This window comes from Saccostrea cucullata, unplaced genomic scaffold, assembly GCF_032062105.1.
Source record: "Saccostrea cucullata isolate Sc308-1 unplaced genomic scaffold, CSIRO_AGI_Scuc_v1 ctg2286, whole genome shotgun sequence".
Classification (NCBI taxonomy): domain Eukaryota; kingdom Metazoa; phylum Mollusca; class Bivalvia; order Ostreida; family Ostreidae; genus Saccostrea; species Saccostrea cuccullata.
This window is the reverse complement of record NW_026937586.1, coordinates 25516-44198: the sequence shown is the minus strand read 5'-3', so window position 1 is coordinate 44198 and position 18683 is coordinate 25516. Positions and strand designations below refer to the sequence as shown.

At 33.2% G+C, this 18683-nt stretch overlaps 1 protein-coding gene across 1 annotated transcript; it reads right to left on the bottom strand.

Moving 5' to 3' along the window:
* Window positions 1-1132: 1132 nt before the first annotated feature.
* LOC134248441 (uncharacterized) lies at window positions 1133-9852 on the bottom strand. The gene is made up of 5 exons (XM_062730840.1): window positions 9717-9852; window positions 6773-7366; window positions 4921-4966; window positions 2227-2925; window positions 1133-2003 (listed from the first exon to the last, which is right to left on the bottom strand). The coding sequence occupies exons 2-5, from the start codon at window positions 7363-7365 to the stop codon at window positions 1296-1298; spliced, it is 2046 nt and encodes a 681-aa protein (XP_062586824.1). The 5' UTR covers window position 7366; window positions 9717-9852; the 3' UTR covers window positions 1133-1295.
* Between the last annotated feature and the right edge of the window lie 8831 nt (window positions 9853-18683).

Genomic DNA, 18683 nt, shown 5'->3' with positions numbered 1-18683 from the left:
GAATATATAAAACCAGGCGTATAATGTAAAATACGGGCGTACACGAGGCGTAATCCTCCCGTATTTTTGGCCGAAATATGCAAATGAGTACGCCTGGAAATTTAAAATACGTCTGGAAATTTTAATAATAGAATTACGCCTGGATTTCAAGCATACCCTTCAAAATACGCCTGCAAAATAAATACGCCCGTACAAAAAAATACGCCTGTACAAAAAATACGCCTGCTTTAAATAGATTTGAATTAAATATTAATTATATTACTGCAATGGGAGCTACAACTATAGCATGAGTATAAAGAGCAAAAGCCACGAAGTGCAAAAATCCGCCCTGTGCCCAAAATAAGTGAAACTAACATAAGTAATACTTTAAGACTTAAAGGTTATAAAACATTTTATTTTTTTGAAATATCTTTTTTAGTTTTCTTTTTACAGCCACGTAAAATTGCTATTGTTTTCTACATAATTATTTACCATGACGTCATGACGTTGACATTATATATTATAACGTTATTAGGGAAATAAGAAGAGATATGCACGTATACATGTTCATCCTCCGTTTACTGAAAAAAAATCTTTATTTTCAGAAAAATGTACTTAATAATTAACATAGGATGCGCACTTTCTTTTTACCTAGAAAAAAAATCAATATGATTACAATATAATAAAAGAAATAATTGTGTTTACATGTTTAATTTTACTAGCTAGATTAACATGGATTTTATTACTATTTCACCCAACTTTCATTTTCATAGTGAATCTGCCTATATGTATTAGGAAAACCTTACGAATAAAATTATTAAACCTATAAATCCCTTTAGAGATACATGTAATATTTATTCCATTATTGGAAATAGGTGATTTCCAGATACAGTGTTGAATTTTTGTATCACATTTATGTAGCTGTAAAAATAATTTATCAAGAATGCATTTTATTTTACAATTTATAGTGACAATGTTATCCAATCATAACCAAACTTTAAATTCATTTTAATACATGTTCATTTTCTGGTTTGCCTTCCTATGGCATAACAATCATAACCACAGATTTTAGATATAAATGTACACTACACATTACATGTATGTTCAGTCTCATGTAACATAAAGATAACAATTATTGCAAGATGAATTACAATATTTCACTTCATGCGCATAAACCTATCCAATTAAAGGGATATTTTTTGATACTTTAAAATGTACATGTATAAAGGACTTCACATATTAAATGAAAATAAACAGTGAGTAAAGATTAAAAAATGTTGGTATTTCATATTCGCTTTATATGATATCCCTAGCTTTCACTCTTCAATGTCACTGTCATCAGTGTCAGAAGCATCAATAACTGCAGCGTCTTTGACATATTCACCCCAGTTCTGAATACCTGTAGCTGAAACATCCCCAACGTTGTGCCTCGCAAATCCTAAATACCAGACAACAGATGCGATGTGCGAGCAGACACCTACCACACGTGCACCCCCACGGCATTTGCAATACCAAGCAGTGACTGCTGATTCCGTATATTGAATCCAGAGCATATACTTCTTAGATGATATGTGCCTACTCTGCAACTTAACTCGAATTAAGCCAGGATGTTCTTTATGGACCAAGATATCTGCATCACCTTCAATGTATTCTTGAATATAACTTGGACAAAGCCTTAGTTGGTATACACCACAAGTTAAATTTCTAAGTTCTTCTTCATCCAGCTTGGGGAAATTCAAAGAATCAGAAGAAACTTCCCAGCTGGATGACCTCTTGTCAAGGGCATTTTCTTCCACAAAGATCTTTAGGCTATTTACCCTCTTTGATAGGTACTGCATCTTGTTTGCGAGAGCTTCATCATCATCTGCATTTCCTGTAGAAAGGGGAGGTAAATACTTATTGGAAATAGCACACACAATTCGCACATAGTCCCCTATGAAGGGAACCTGGTTTGTTGGGAGGGTATGTGCAAGATATTTCCAGCGCTTAATCCTGGAATTGGCCGCCTCAACAACCCAACGAATCTGTCAATAAATGTTGAAATGAAAAAACATTAAGTAATAATGTAAATAAAAATCTTAAATGGGTATCAAGACAAAGCCTATATGTCAATAAGCCAATAAATCCCTATGCTCAGTAATTGAACATCAGATTAAAAAGCAACAAAATTAGGATTTTTTTTAAATCAAATTTTCTGCTGCACTGCATATTTTAAAGTTGGTAACTCATATCAATGTATGTATTTACCTTTGTAACCAACCGACTGGCATTTGCATCAGGTGTCGGCATTTGTTTTTCCCCTTTAGCAAGAAGATGAGGCATGTAGGCTTTAATCCCAAACTCCTCCAAAACTCCAAGAGCATCACGGAATCCCCTGTCAACTATGAATATATCTTCATCCTGAAACCAGTTCTTGATGTCTTCAATATTAGATTTCAACATATGATTCAGGATGGCTGCATCGTTGTTTCGACTGTCAGCAAGATAGGGACCCACTACTGTCAGGAAATATCCATCCGTTGAGACAACAACCATAGGCTTCACCAAGGGTCGACCTTTATGCATATTGTATGTCCTTCTTTGGAATTGGAAATTGTTGCTTTTTTGGATGAATATATAAGTACCATCCAGGACTGCGATGGCTTGACTTTGTGTCACATTTCCAAAGAGAGATTGGGCCAGTGGTCTGGTGTGGTTTGCTGTCACATCTTGGCGAGATATATGTTGTAATACCACGTTTTGTGGAACAAACTTTTTCATCAGTGCAGTCCTGACAGTTGAAATTGCTCTTCGTATGGATGACTTTGAAATGCCAAATATGGTTGACATCAACTGGTTTGACATTCCAGATCGCATTTTCAGTAGAAAAATTCCTAGAGACATTGTTGATGTTCTACTGGGTGTATATCTAATTTCTGATTTTATCTCCTGATGCAGATCTGCAAACTGGATCCGGTTGTATCAACAATTAATGAATGATTAAAGCTTCATTAAACTGATTATTTTTAATGTGTCATTAAATTCTGTTGTATCAATGTTTTAATGAACGAATCGGTGCATTAAACCTTCATTAAATTCCTCAATTTTAATGAAGGTAAGGGGGCTTCATTAAGTGGTCATTAAGTTAGGCGGCCTACTTTATGTTTTGCCCGCTTGGCAGAAGGAAAAGAATCAGTGCTTATTGTGAGCCTTTTTCACTGCACATTATGGACGAGGAAATTCGGAAATGATAACGTTTAAAAAAAGAAGATAATGGACAGTCTGTCGAATCTTCAATATAGACAATAAGACATTCGGAATCACATATACATCACCTACCTTGTCAACAAAATTATAGGTATAAAGATGCTTCTTTAAATCAAATTACAATAGAAATCCCAACTGTAATCCCAGTGAATCCAAAATACCCTCGTGTATATTTGTAAACTAAGTGACGTCATTTCTTTCGTCATCATCTATGAGGTGGTTGGGTCTTTGCAACAAAGGTAAACAGTAAAAAAAATAGATACAGCTCCTATTTTAATGTCTACGGGTATCAATAAAATCATGCTTATTCAATATACTGTAATAGCAAGCCCCCCCTCCTTTCCCACACACACACACACACCTTTCAGCCTACCATCACGTAATATTTGCACGGATTGTCATCTTTTGCGTGTAAACATTTTCTTACATGTAATTAATTTTAAAAAAAAGTTTATTCTCTTTTGTAAAATACTGCCAAAAGCCTGAGACTTCTATCACAAATACACGTAACAACGAATAAAAGAAATCGTTTCGGAGATATTTTAACGGTTTATTATCTTTTTTATTCATTGCTAAAGTCAAAATGTTATAAATAATTCATTGCATTGAGAAAGGTATATTTTGAAAAGAATAAAAGAACCTGTAACCTTCTTTAATTATGATATCTTTAAAAACCTATTTTAAGTTGTCTAAAAATTTACCTGTGTCTGTATCTAGAAAATTGTCGGAAAGACACTAATAAATTAATGCAAAAAAAAAAATGCAAAACATAACTACATGTACAATACATATATGGAATCTTTTTCGCAAAAAGGTAAACATGATTCCATTTTGCGCCGTGATACTCTCCCATATTTTATCCTTTTCTTAATTGTTTGTAATGAACATTCTTCGTGACTTCGCTATCAATGACATTAATATTTTCTTCTATTCATATTGTTAGAAATAATTTGAATTTTGCTAGAACCCCCTTCCATTATTATGACTATATCTATCTCAATCAGGAAGAGTGCATATAAGAATACATAAATAGAAAAAAGAGGTGTCGATCCCAGACTTTAAAGAGAAAAGAAAGGAAGGAGCGGGAGCCCCCCCCCCCCCTTCCCACCCCAGTGTCTGTAATATCAAATAATAGAAAAGTAGACAGAATAAGAATGAAAGCGAAATACAAACACACAGACTTTTGGCTGTATTTCCCATCCATACCCCCCCCACCCACCCCCACTCCCACGCTACATGTATTTATGTTATCAATTTTTCACTATATAAGTTCAGTTAAAAGTTGAATTTCGCTAGAATTATTTTTTCTTTCCCTGATTTCTATTACATTTGAATTGAATTCCGTCAGTAAATAAAAAGTTAGGCCTATATCCTTCAGGCCACTCACAGACTTCCTTAAATGACGTAATTTTTTTTTTTAAATTAGAGCTTATTTATTATAGGTATTTTGTAAACAAAGGAAACGCCCACGGAAACGCCCCCGGAAGTATTAATGCATTGCATTGTGGGATATTCCCTTAATGTTAATAAATCTTTAATGAATTCTTAAATATTTAATGATTCATTAAGTAATAACACTCTAATGAAGGTTTTGTACAACACATTTTAATGCCTTCATTAACTAATGCATCATTAAGAATTTAACTATTCATTAGGCTTAATGATTCATTAAATTTAATGAACCGTTGATACAACCGGGTCCTGGTCTTTAGATATTCCAGTAAGAGTGATGTAATCCAGGATCCGGTTGTATCAACATTTAATGAATGATTAAAGCTTCATTAAACTGATTATTTTTAATGTGTCATTAAATCCTGTTGTATCAATGTTTTAATGAACGGATCGGTGCATTAAACCTTCATTAATTTCCTCAATTTTAATGAAGGTAAGGGGGCTTCATTAAGTGGTTATTAAGTATGGCAGCCTACTTTATGTTTTCCCCGCTTGGCAGAAGGGGAAGAATCAGTGCCTTTTGTGAGCCTTTTTCACTGCACATTATGGACGAGGAAATTCGGAAATAATATCGTTTTAAAAAGAAAATAATGGACGGTCTGTCGAACCTTCAATATAGACAATAAGACATTCGGAATCACATTATCTACCTTTTCAACAAAATTATAGGTATAAAGATGCTTCTTTAAATAAAATCACAATAGAAATCCCAACTGTAATCCCAGTGAATCCAAAATACCCTCGTGTATATTTGTAAACTAAGTGACGTCATTTCTTTCGTCATCATCTATGAGGTGGTTAGGTCTTTGTAACAAAGGTAAACAGTAAAAAAAAATAGATACAGCTCCTATTTTCAGGTTTTTGGGTATCAATAAAATCATGCGTATGAATAATATATATCAGAGATTTTAATCTACATACTGTATTAGAACCCTCCCCCCCCCCTCCTCCTCCTTTCACATACACACACACACTTTTTTCAGCCTGCCATCACGAAATATTTGCACAGATTTTCAATTTTTGCGTGTTAACATTTTCCTGCATGTAAATTAATTTTTTTAACAACTTTTACTCATTTTTGAAGAATACTGCCACAAGCCTGATACAAATCACAAGTACATGACAACATGTAGGACAACGAATAAAAAATTTGCTTCAGAGATATTTTAACGGTTTATTATTTATTTTATTCATTGTTATTATATCTACATGTACATTCGTTGAATGAGTTTCATTGTTTGTGTGACTGAATTTGAGAATGAATTTATAAGAATAGAACAACATAGGAGTTTTATAAATGAAGAGAAAAAATTAAATTGAAATGTAATAAGCAATGTAATAATATGAACAGCCTATTGAGACAAAAGAGTTACATTATCAATCCAGGAAGAGTGCATTTAAGAATAAATAAACAGGAAAAAGATGTGTCGACCCCTGATTTTAAAGAGAAAAAAATGGAAGGAGCGGGAGCCCCCCCCCCCCCCTCCCAGGTGCATGCCTGTTATACCAAATAATAGACAAAAGACAGAATAAGAATGAAAGCGAAATACACAGACTTTTGGTTGTATTTCACTTCCATACTCCCCCCCCCCCCCTACATGTATTTATGATATCGATATTTCTCTACATAAGTTCGGTTAAAAGTTGAATTTCGCTAGAATTAATTTTCTTTCCCTGATTTCTTTTACATTTAAATTGAATTTCGTCAGTAAATAAAACGTTAGGCCTCTATCCTTCAAGACTTTCACAGACTTCGTTAAATGACATAATGTTTTATTTTCGCGTCATAATTAAAACGACTTCTATTCGGTTGATTTATTTATTATAGGTATTTTGTATTAAAAAAAAGGAAACGCCCACGGATACGCCCCCGGAAGTATTAATGCATTGCATTGTGGGATATTTCCCTAATGTTAATAGATCTTTAATGAATTCTTAAATATTTAATGATTCATTAAGTAATAACACTCTAATGAAGGTTTTGTACAACACACTTTAATGCCTTCATTAACTAATGCATCATTAAGAATTTAACTATTCATTAGGCTTAATGATTCATTAAATTTAATGAACCGTTGATACAACCGGGTCCAGGTTGTTAAGGTATGAAGGATCAAACGTGAATTTGGATGTACAATTCTGAATTGCATAATTCCTTATCCTGGTGATGAGGTCTACGATGGTACTTCTGTTCAAAAATGATGTTTCTATTGTCTGTAAGTTATCCAGTGCTCCTGCGATGAAATCATCATTTGCAATGTGTGAGGGACAACACCTGCTACCCGAAGGAATAATCACTTCTTTGTGAATGAATGCAGAGGGTCTTGCTGATACTGGCACAACGATGAGCTTCGGTCCTGGTCGCTTGCATATAAAGCAGTAGGCATGGGAAGAAACAGTCCTTTGAAGAGGCAGGGTAACAGATGGTGGACTAAGACATGATGAGTTTCCTTGAGGTTCAGTATAAGTTTTTGCATGAATAGGAGGTTTTTGTTTTACTTGTTTGTTTTTGTAGTAGTAGTGTCTGCATTTATTACATAACACATCCACTGGTCTAGCATCCACCATAAAAGTTTTCCTCAGAAATTTTCTTATTTCAATGCTTTCACATTTCCTCCTGTCATTTGGCTTAGTTCTTTTCTTACATAAAACACATTGGAATCTCTTTCTGTCGTCAACTAGCTCCATTCTGTAAAAAAAAGCATGTAAGTAACAATGAAATGCTCACTTTTTCAATTATTCAAAAATTCATTTTAATTTTTTAAGACTTCATTTCTTTTCAATTTCATTTGACTTGAACATTTTACAAGAAATCAGACCAGAAAACTTAGAATAAAAAGATTTTATATAAATATACACTTCTTTTATTTATGAATATTGATTGATATTGTTTATTAATTCAAGCTATTTATGTTTTTTTAATTAGTAATTTATATCTCTTACAACTTATTTTTGTATAGTTTAGTTTATTTTTGTCAATGATCGAAAGAACATTAATAAATATATCTTGACAAAAATATTTTTTATTACATGTATAACGATGACAAAGGTGAAATTATATATATTGGTTTTTTTTTAAAAAGATTGTTTTAAATACGTATTTTAAGGGCGTACATGTAATGTTCTTTCATTTATTTATCTTCAAGTTCCCTATTGATCTTTTTATTCCTGCATTTATTTCCCCATTTAAGATACAATTGTGTGGCAAAAGTGCATGAAGATAATATTTTTTTTTTCTCTCTTTATATTTCATTCAAAATAACATTTCGTAAAATCACAGGCAAATGGTCAATTTTTGTCTAATTTAATTATTTATTTCAATACTTAAAACTGCAAATTTGCCGTTATCTTTCTTTAAGAATTATTATACATGTATATATACTTAATTTGCTGTAAAAATAAATAGGTCATCACTTAAAATCAGTTCAAGAATTCAAGATCAATGTTGACTATAAAATTCATTGTTAGAATGTGACTTAAAAATTCATGTCAGGCTCAAAATACAAAAAAATTAATTATCAATGCTGATCAGACAAAAACTATTGCTTTCATCAACTTCAACAATTTCATGGATTATCATGAGATTTGGGATAAAATAATTTACAATTCAGTTTACAAACTGGTTTTCAGTGAAATATATAAAAGTGTATAGAGAAAAAATAAAATTTATCTTCACGTTTGGAACACATCTGTACAGCGATTTATTTAACATTTTTCTATTTAAGAAATAAAGTCCGCGTTTTCGTGAATGTTGCAGAATAACCTCCGAGGTCGAGAAATGTTGTTTAAAAGATAAAAGCCGAGGCGAGACATTTCTTTCTCGACCTCGGAGGTTATTCTGCAACATTCACGAAAACGCGGACTTTATTTCTATTCTACAAAGGGCGATAAATACGGCCGATTGTTTCCTCTATAGAGAAACGAATTAGGTCACCATGTCTCGATTACGCTGTTCTATTTAACACCAGAGAGAAATTTTGCTGACTTACCTACATATGGAATGCATACGATTTGAGCTTTCGTTGCATTAAAAAAAGTCTTTTTAATTAAATTACAAATTTGTTCGTAATATGTATTGATCAGTTAAAATGAATATACAAAAACAAAATCATGTTCTTGTTTTACCGCTAAAATCACGTTGTTTAATGTGTAGGGAGGTCCGTGGAATAGCCCCGCTTAGCTATAAAAACCGACATTCATCAGCAACTTGATGCAATTTACAGTGTTTATACTGCAAAAGACGACACATCGATGCGGTCTAAACAAGTATTTCATTCTACAGCCAAACATGCATTTGAATTGTTCAGATTTGATACGTGTTTCTGATCTGATAATTTTTTGATGACGTTCGTGATTTATTGGAGAATAATGTCCGGCGGCTTCCTTTGAAGTTTTCAATAACCGTGGTAGAATTACAAATATTATCGATTTATTTAGAAATTATAAATTCTTTATTCACATCCATCCTTTGATTGTATTCCGCTAGGGTTTAAATTGGATGATAAAATTTGATGAACCGGAATATCCATGGATCGAAATCTCTAGTCACCGGTTGAACAAGTTTCCGTTGACAAGGAAACGTAAACAATCTTGATTCTGCCATAAACGATGTCGGCTATGTACAGTCCAACTGATCAAAAATAAGAGGCTCAGATTCAATAAATGTATAAAATTAAATTAAGCGAAGGTCAAGATATATTTTATTTACTCCTCTGTATTTACATCTTGTCCGAGTTTTTCCCCCATTGGAGGTGCCCCTTACCCCAACAGACGGTTCGTGTGTATCGAGATAAAAACAAACTAAAGCAGGAAAGTATTGGTGCTAGATATTCACTCAAGATGCTTTTTAAATTATTAGATGTGTACAGTATATTTGGATCAATCAAAGAAATTGTTGTTTAGACTACATGTTTGAAACGAAGGAAAGTCACACCGGTGTCGTGCTAGTATAAAAACAGACTATAGGTGGATCCAGTAACTTCAGTGGAGTATTTGTTTACGTTTTTATGTTTTTTCAATCGATGAAGAAAACTACTTACCTTGTATGTATTTATACCTCTTCAGTCTGCCTTGGTTTGTAAAGATGAATAATCTTCATCTTCATTTTTCAAGACTACGAGCAGCTGACGAGTACGTATTGAATTTTTAACATTTGGAATCATGTTCAGCATACGATATGTGTGATAAATACGGATCTTCTTTTATTTTTTTTTTATTTTTTTTAAAATTATAACTAATTTCAAACAAACAGGACTTATGAATAGGGTAATTATACCCTGTGGTCGTTTTTAATTTTTTTTTATTTATTTAATTCGGCATTTCGATGACACATACCAAAAAAGCAATGCATGGAATGAAAAATTCCGGGTTTTTGCAGAAGAAGTAAGTTAACGATGCACATAACCCCCAGGCCTCGATCCAAAAAATATTTTTGTCTTTTTGTCCTCATTTTATTATTTATTTTTTTTCTTTCAATTGTTTTTAGATCGAGGCTTGGGGGGATAGTGAATTTTGTGATTAAATTGATGACATGTTGCTGAATTTGCTAAAAAATGGTGACCGATACTGGTTTAGCTTGTTATAGTATCTACCTGCATGAGTTTTCGCGGAAAAATTACAATGTTTTTTAAAGAAATAAGGTCTTAGCTTTTTCATGCTATGATAAATTTTCCAATTAGGGAAACTTTATTTTACCCATAATCACAGGGCCGATTTCGGCACTTCGTGGCTTTAACTCTTTACAATCAACTTTAGTACAAAGATTTTTGACTACATATACTAAAAAAGATTAGACAAATTAAGCTTAGCATACATTACTTTTATTTTCTGAATATTTTTCAGTGTGATAAAATGTGAATGAGATTCAAATAAAGGATTGTCATTAAAATTTAACAAAATCATAATCTTATATAATTTGCTATTTCAAAGCACAGTTACATGTTAGAGAATAATATTAACCATTTCACAGTATTTTAACATCCAAGGCTGAGTTTTATAGTAAAACAGTTGAAACATTCCAGTAATCACAGTGAATCACAGTTTTGAGAATCATACCGAGTACTCCTGTCATTCTTTTTACTCCTACATTGGCATAAAAAGATGCAAATCACAAGCGATTCTGTCATTCACATTTCACATCACATTCCCCAATCACATTTTCATAGATTGAAATATTCACAAGAAGAAGTTTGAATGTTTTATAACTGGCATTGCAAACAGTCATCTTCTTCCTGATGCAATCTTCCAATGGCTGCAGTTCACTGGCAATTGCAATTATGGAAAGCTTAATGCTGCTGGTCAACTCTTAATATTGCAATATCTTTTCTCCTCCTCTTATGACCATTTCATCATTCCATCAATTTTCCAACTGTGATAAGGATTAAGATGTAAATCATTTTCTGGAAAAAGAAAAACACTAGAAAATAATTTATGTAATTCAAAATACTACTGCACTGACCCAATTTTCAATCATTAACATCTGGCTCTGCAAATCAAAAGCTAATTTAGCTGTCTTTTATTTTCATAGATAAAAAGTTTCAATGTTAAGCTATGTTTTCAAATAATTACCTCTTCTATACCATCTGTGCTTTGTTGTGGCTTTCTCTAATCTCATTGTTCTTGGCATGACCTGCCTGGTGGTTTAAAATTGGCGCAAATACTTGGATGCAGATGCTGTTGTTTACAACCCCCTAGTTAGCTAAACAGTTTTATGATTTCTGGAAGTTCTACTCAGTACAATTTGTAAATTGAAGAAAAAATGCTGTTTTGTTTACACAACATAAAAATAAAATTCCATCAATGTATAAACAAGGTGTATTCACTATATGAATTCACTTATTTTAAAGATAATTAGGGTGGGAAATAGAACTGCTGTACACAAACCGGATGTAAATTGATAAGCCGTTCTTAGAAAGGTTTACAACATCACAGATAAGTCGTTCCTAAACATGCTCAACACATCTGTAAGTAATTAGCACAATCCCAGCAGGTTAGGCTAGGGAAGTGAAAGTTGATGGTAATGTAATTATCTGAATATACCAAATATAAAGCATTTTATAAGAAAAACATTTAAATGATGTAATAACATGTGTGTTTATAGCCTGACTAAACAAATCATGAAGTTCAAACATCAAAGAATATATTCTACATGTATTTACTTTACAGTTATAGAAATCATTTGTGTTAAGAAAAATAATATCACTTTTAAAAAAAAAAATGGGAATGACAAATTTTCAGGTCCATGGGACAAAGTTCTAAAAAAAATTAGTTTAATTTATGAAAAATAATTGCTTTGAATAATATTTATATAATTACATTTACTAAATGCAATATTGTAATGTATATAATCATGCAATATTTTGTTTTTTGTTTCAGTTATATGATATCATAAAAATGTTTCTTATGTAACTCAATACTTTTTAAATAAGAGAATTAGAATTAGAATAAGTTTTTTTGGCTAAGTTGAAAAATCCACCAGAATTTTCAAAAATACGCCTTTTGAAATTTTCTAAGTTTTAAATTCCTTGTGCCAAAGAGACTAAGTAGAAAATACGCCCGGGTTTAGAAATTACGCCTGGAAAAATGAGACGTATTTCTGGCAAAAATACGTATACGCCTGAAAATGAACCGTATTTTTAAGAATACGTCTCTTGTACGCCAGGATTTGCAAAAAATCCAGGCGTAATACGTCTCTGAATTTCGTACGGGTAAACATGTTAAAGAAGCTAAGCACTGTGGGTCCAAAGTATACTGCGAAAAAATTGTGTGGAGCAATGTGCAAGTCACAATCTTCTATTGCCAAGGAGTACCCCGAATTACCGAAATGCCCCCGATTTACCGAAATGCCCTTGTAAATTATCGAAATGCCCCCTAAAACTACCGAAATGCCCCTTGAATTATATTCTAATAGTCATTTTATGTTAATTTATGATAAATTTTATTTAAGTAGACCCAAGTCAAAGTGAACTGCTTTTTTTAGCAGTTTATAAACAGTTATTAGGCAGTCTGGCAATTTTTTGGCAGTTTTTAGGCAGTTCTTAACAGTCTTAGTCTTAGCATTCCTTAAAACTGCTTACAGACTGGTTAAAAAACTGCTAAGAATTTGTGTAAGCAGTTCAGTATTGAACAAACTTAAGCAGTCAAACAAGCAGTTTCTCAAAACTGCTAAAAGTGCAACTAATTCGTTTGACTTCTTACAAGAAGTAATACAACACTTTTTCACTCTTGGTGGTCCTAACTTTCACTAGCCTTCATCACTGCCCATGTGTTACTGTTAATGCTTCCTGATTATAACGTCACAAATAATTGGGGGCCAGGCAGGAGTTTCTTATACAGAAAATAAAATTAGAAAGAAAAAAAATATACTAAAAATCTTACTAGAAATGATACAATAGTTTATAATAAATTGAGGCTTCATATTATAAAAAGCATGAGCATATGAGCTTCTAATCATTATCCCATCAACTTGCAAATCCAGTCCTCTAGTTACATTAACAACCTGCTGTGCCCCCCTTGGTTGCTTAAAACTAAGGGTTGTATCCAATGAGGAAAGCCAGTCAAGATTTGTGCGCCTTTTCCACATCAGTTCAAAATTACAAATTGTGAAGATGTTTATGTGATGGTCTGGAATATTATATATATTTATACCCATAAAGTGAAGAGGTAAAATATGTTTTGGAAAATACAATTATCTGTGATCACCACATTGGATTGGATGTGAACATAATATTTAGTGATAAGTGTATCTGAATTAATTTCCATGAGATGGGAGATCATAATTATAAAAGTCTGATCATACATGCATGCAGCAACAATGGAATTGGGTGATATAGGAAAATTTTTTAAAGATTTGTTGGCAGTAAAGTATGCTTCAGAAAATATGGTAAGTGTGTGGGCTTGTGATATAATAGTCATCCCTTCTCATTTGGCAATGTTTGGATAACTATTAAATTATAAAACGTATAATCTAGTTTGTATTTTAATTATTAGTACTTAATATAAATTCAAAATATTTGTAGATAAATTTAAGCTACTGATAGAGGGATCCGTAGATTAGTCCACTGTATTAACCAAGCTCTAAAGTTGCCACTCGTTTATGCAAGAAAATGGACTTAATGAAAGGACTTATTTACAATTCATACCTGATCTAAATCTCAATACTAAGTTAAATTCCCATATGTGATGTTATTTTTTCAATAAATTACCCTGGAAGCGTAAATTATATGCATTTTTGTATATGACATATCATGTATATGGGTGGTGTTATCTTCTTATAAGTGGCAAGAATAGTGCTTATAGCATTCTTTTTACCGGTTTTTAAGCAGTTAATAAATTTTCAAATCTATATGTAGGTCACTCAGAGTCATTTCCATATAAGTAGAGCAAACAAAAGAAAACACCTTTAGCAGTTATTAAGCAGTTTTTAAGCAGTTCTCCTTAACCTTCCTATTGACTGCTAAGATACTGCTAAGGAAACTGCTAAGCAACTGCTAAGTTACTGCTAATGAACTGGCTAAGTACTGCTTAAATTGTGGACTGCTAAGAAAACTGCCTAATGATCAGTATGACAAAAACCTTCTGCCAGCAACAGAGGAGAAGGCTAGTAAACTGTCTAAGAACTGCTAAAGCACTGAACTGTTAAGGTTAAAAAACTGCTAAAGAACTGCCTTCCACTTTGACTTGGGAGACCTTTACTTTAAACTCAGCAATGTGAGTGTGTTGTGTGAACTTGTGTTAGCTAGACAGTGTGTTGTATGAATTTGTCTTAGCAAGGCAGTGTGTTGTGTGAACTAAATTGTGTTAGCCTGAAAGTGGGTTGTGTGAATTCTTGTTAGCTTGACGGTGTGTTGCCTAAACTCGTGTTAGCGAGACAGCGTGTTGTGTGAAATCGTGTATAAAGTGTAAGTGTGACAGTGTGTTGTGTAAACTCGTGTTAGCTAGACAGAGTTTTGATTGAACTCGTATTAGCGAGACTTCATGTTGTGTAAACTCGTGTTAGTGAGACTGCGTGTTGTGTAAACTCGTGTTAGCGAGACTACATGTTGTGTAACTCATGTTAGCGATCAGACAGCGTGTTGTGTGAACTCTTATTAGCGAGACAGCATGTTGTGTGAATTCATGTTAGGGTGACAGTGTGTTGTGTGAACTTGTGTTGTCCTGAAAATTTGTCGTGTGAACTGGTGTTAGAGAGACATCGTGTTGTGTGAACTTGTGTTAGCTAGACTGCATATTGTGTGAACTCGTGTTAGCGAGACTGCGTGTTATGTAAACTCGTGTTAGCGAGACAGTGTGTTGTGTGAACACGTGTTAGCGATATAGCATGTTTTTAGCTCTACTGGTCAGAGACCAGAAGAGCTTATGCGATAGTAAGGTGTCCGTCGTCGGTCCGTCTGTCTGTCTAGCTGTCCGTCTGTCTGTAAACAATTTTTCAAAACGCTACACCTCCTACATTTTTGCTCTGATTTCAATTTCACTTGGCACACAAGTAGACTACACTAAGATACATAAAATAGTGCATCGGTTTTTGATTTCGATGAACGGTGTTGCCATGGTTACTAAAAATAGAATTTTCTTTGAAATTTCTTTAAAAACGCTACTCCTCCTACAGTTTTGATCTGATTTCAATATTACTTTGCACACAAGTAGACTGCACTAAGATACATAAAATAGTGCATCTGTTTTTGATTTCGATGAATGGTGTTGCCATGGTTACTAAAAATAGAATTTTCTTTGAAATTTTTTCAAAACGCTACTCCTCCTACAGTTTTGATTTGATTTCAATATTACTTGGCATACAAGTAGACTACACTAAGATATATAAAATAGTGCATTGGATTTTAATTTAGATGAACGATGTTGCCATGGTTACTCAAAAATATAATTTTCTTTGAAATTCCTTTAAAAGGCTAGTCATCCTATAGTTTTGGTCTGATGGCAATGGTTTCTTTTCTCATCCTTTGTTATAAGTACAAACTAGTAGAGCTACAGTCTCGACAGAGACTTCTGGTTTGAATTCGTGTTAGTGTGACAGTGTGTTGTGTGAACTCGTGTTAGCCTGACAGTGTGTTGTGTGAAATGGTATTAGGATGACAGTGTGTTGTGTGAAATGGTATTAGGATGACAGTGTGTTGTGTGAAATGGTTTTAGGATGACAGTGTGTTATCGCAACAGCGTTTGGTGCGAACTTGTGTGAGTGAATAGCGAGACAGCCTTTTATTTTTTTCATATCGGTTGAAAATCAGAATGGATTAATCGGTAGCATCGGTTAGCCCTAACCAACTGATCATCGGCCAATAATCGAATCAGTAACCCTTTGCTTAAAATAAGCATTATATTACATATAAAATTTAGAATTTTATTTTTAAATATTGTAAGTAAAGGTGCATTGTACAGATCTACTAAAAAGAGTATATAAGCACTTGATTAACAATTTCAGTTATACAGATTTTTGAATGATTAGTAATTACTTGGCCCGGGAAACATAAGCATCGACAGATAAGGTTTTAATTTACATGATCATCTAAAATATATAAGGAATTAATTTTTTTAATTGTTATAAGACATTTAATATTGCAAATCCTTGTGATTATGCATGAAATGAAAATTGAATTCCCCCGAACACAGAAAACTAAAAATTTCATTCATACAAGTAGTTTAGTTTCTTTAGTTTAGAAATACAATTAATCATTATCTTATGATTTATTTTAAACAGATTTTAGGTACATCACGGTATTTTAAAATAGGTAGTAAATGACAACGCTTATATTTTGATAACAAGAGCCTGTTCTTGAAATAAAAGTGAGAAAACTATAGAAAAAAATATGTGTTGAAATATACCGATTAATCGATTGTTAAAATATCCAATCGATTGTCTAAAATCGACAGCTTTTCTGACCGATCATCGATTATTAATCGATCATCGTGACAACACTACAGCCTGTTTTGTGAATTTGTGTTAGCGTGACAGTGTGTTGTGTGAACTCGTGTTAGCCTGACAGTGTGTTGTGTGAAATGGTATTAGGATGACAGTGTGTTGTGTGAAATGGTAAATTAGGATGACGGTGTGTTATCGCAACAGCGTTTGGTGCGAACTTGTGTCAGTGAATAGTGAGACAGCCTGTTTTGTGAATTCGTGTTAGCGTGACAGTGTATTGTGTAAACTCGTGTTAGCGTGACAGTGTATTGTGTAAACTCGTGTTAGCGTGACAGTGTATTGTGTAAACTCGTGTTAGTGAGACTGCGTGTTGTGTAAACTTGTGTTAGCATGACAGTGTGTTGTGTGCACTCATGTTAGCGTGGCAGTGTGTTGTATGAATTCATCTAAGCGTGACAGTGTGTTGCGTGAACTTGTGTTAGCTAGACAGTGTGTTGTGTGAACTTGTATTTGCAAGACTGTGTGTTGTGTAAACTTGTGTTAGCAAGACAGCGTGTTGTGTGAACTTGTGTTAGCGAGACAGCGTGTTTGTGAATTCGTGTTAGCATGATAGTGTGTTATGTGAACTCGTGTTAGCCTGATATTTTGTTGTGTGAAATTGTATTAGCGAGACAGTGTGTTGTGTGTTAGTGTGACAGCATGTGGTACGAACTTGTGTTAGTGCGAAAGTGTTTTTCAGTGTTGTGATGGCGAGCTGTGTGATAGCCTAATGGCGTCTTTTGTGTCGGTAAGATGGCACGTTTTTATGAAAGTGCTATTGAGCTTTAGCAAGTGGTCCTATCTGGACACGCCTTATTATAATTGATCAGTTCTCAGATATACAGTTAATTACTGGTATTATTGTCACCATGAAATCAGCATTTACAGTTGCAATTACCTAGTTAGTAATTATAAGATATTGGTTTGCCAGTTATTACAATTATGGTGTTCCAATGATGTGAAGTTGCAGTGTGCTAGCATGTTAATTTCAACAGACTGCCACTCCAATGCAGCTTTAAACAACACGCTGCTGTGTTAACACAAAACAAAATATCATGCAAACACAACTCTAAACAATCTGTTGAGTGTTAGCTTCACTGCATGTTGGATTCAGTGTGCTGGCATATTATTACTGACGTACATGCTAGCACATTGTCACCTTGTGCAAGTATGTTGTCATAAATACTCTAGCACATTATCCTAAACCCGCTAGTGCATTATTACTTTGCACTTGTATGTTGTCTTATAAGGGGATAGCATAAATGACTGCCTTAATTGGTGTAAACTTCTTTTAGTTGATGAAAGAGTACATTAAAATTTACAAATTATACACAGAAAATGTGACAATATCTTAGAACTCAATTTTATAATCTAATTGATAATTTCATGAATTGCACGTTTTATTGGTAAAAGAATTATAAATTAAAAAATTTCAATTTCTTTTGGATAGGTGTGACTCATCTGAATACTGAATTATGATACTAAGCATGTCCATGATTTGCCAGAAGATCATCTGTTTGGATGTGACATGGAATAAACAGCATAGTGAAAATAAGTCAAGTTTTGTTTTGTGAAGACAACTTTTAAACACACTGTGTATCATTTTTAAATTTTGATTTGACAACATAATACCACAAATATGAACATATCAATTACTCTCAGTTTTTCAAGTGAAATAGTTTTTGTAACAGAAATACATGTACCAGTAATTACAATGGAGGAAATGTTATTTTTAAATATAATAATATTTTGTTTGTGTTGCATGTTGACCTCTTTATTAAGGTCTTCCCTTTCAAAGTTTAGACTTACTTATTCTAATGATTAAGATAGATCCTCTGTCTTCAGCAGGAATATAAGATCTTGTAAAACATATATGTGTATTTTTACAGTATAATGTAAAAAAAAATTGTTATTTTGGCACATACAACTAAATAAAGGCATAAACATGTGTGTGATTCCAAGGAATTCAGTACATAGGGCATGTACATGTAGTTTTCTAAAACAAGATTGAAGAGATGTCCAGTCACATTTCAATGTCAACTGCAAAACTGTGCCTGTTGCATACTTATTTGCCCATCTGAGCTAAAGGAACCAG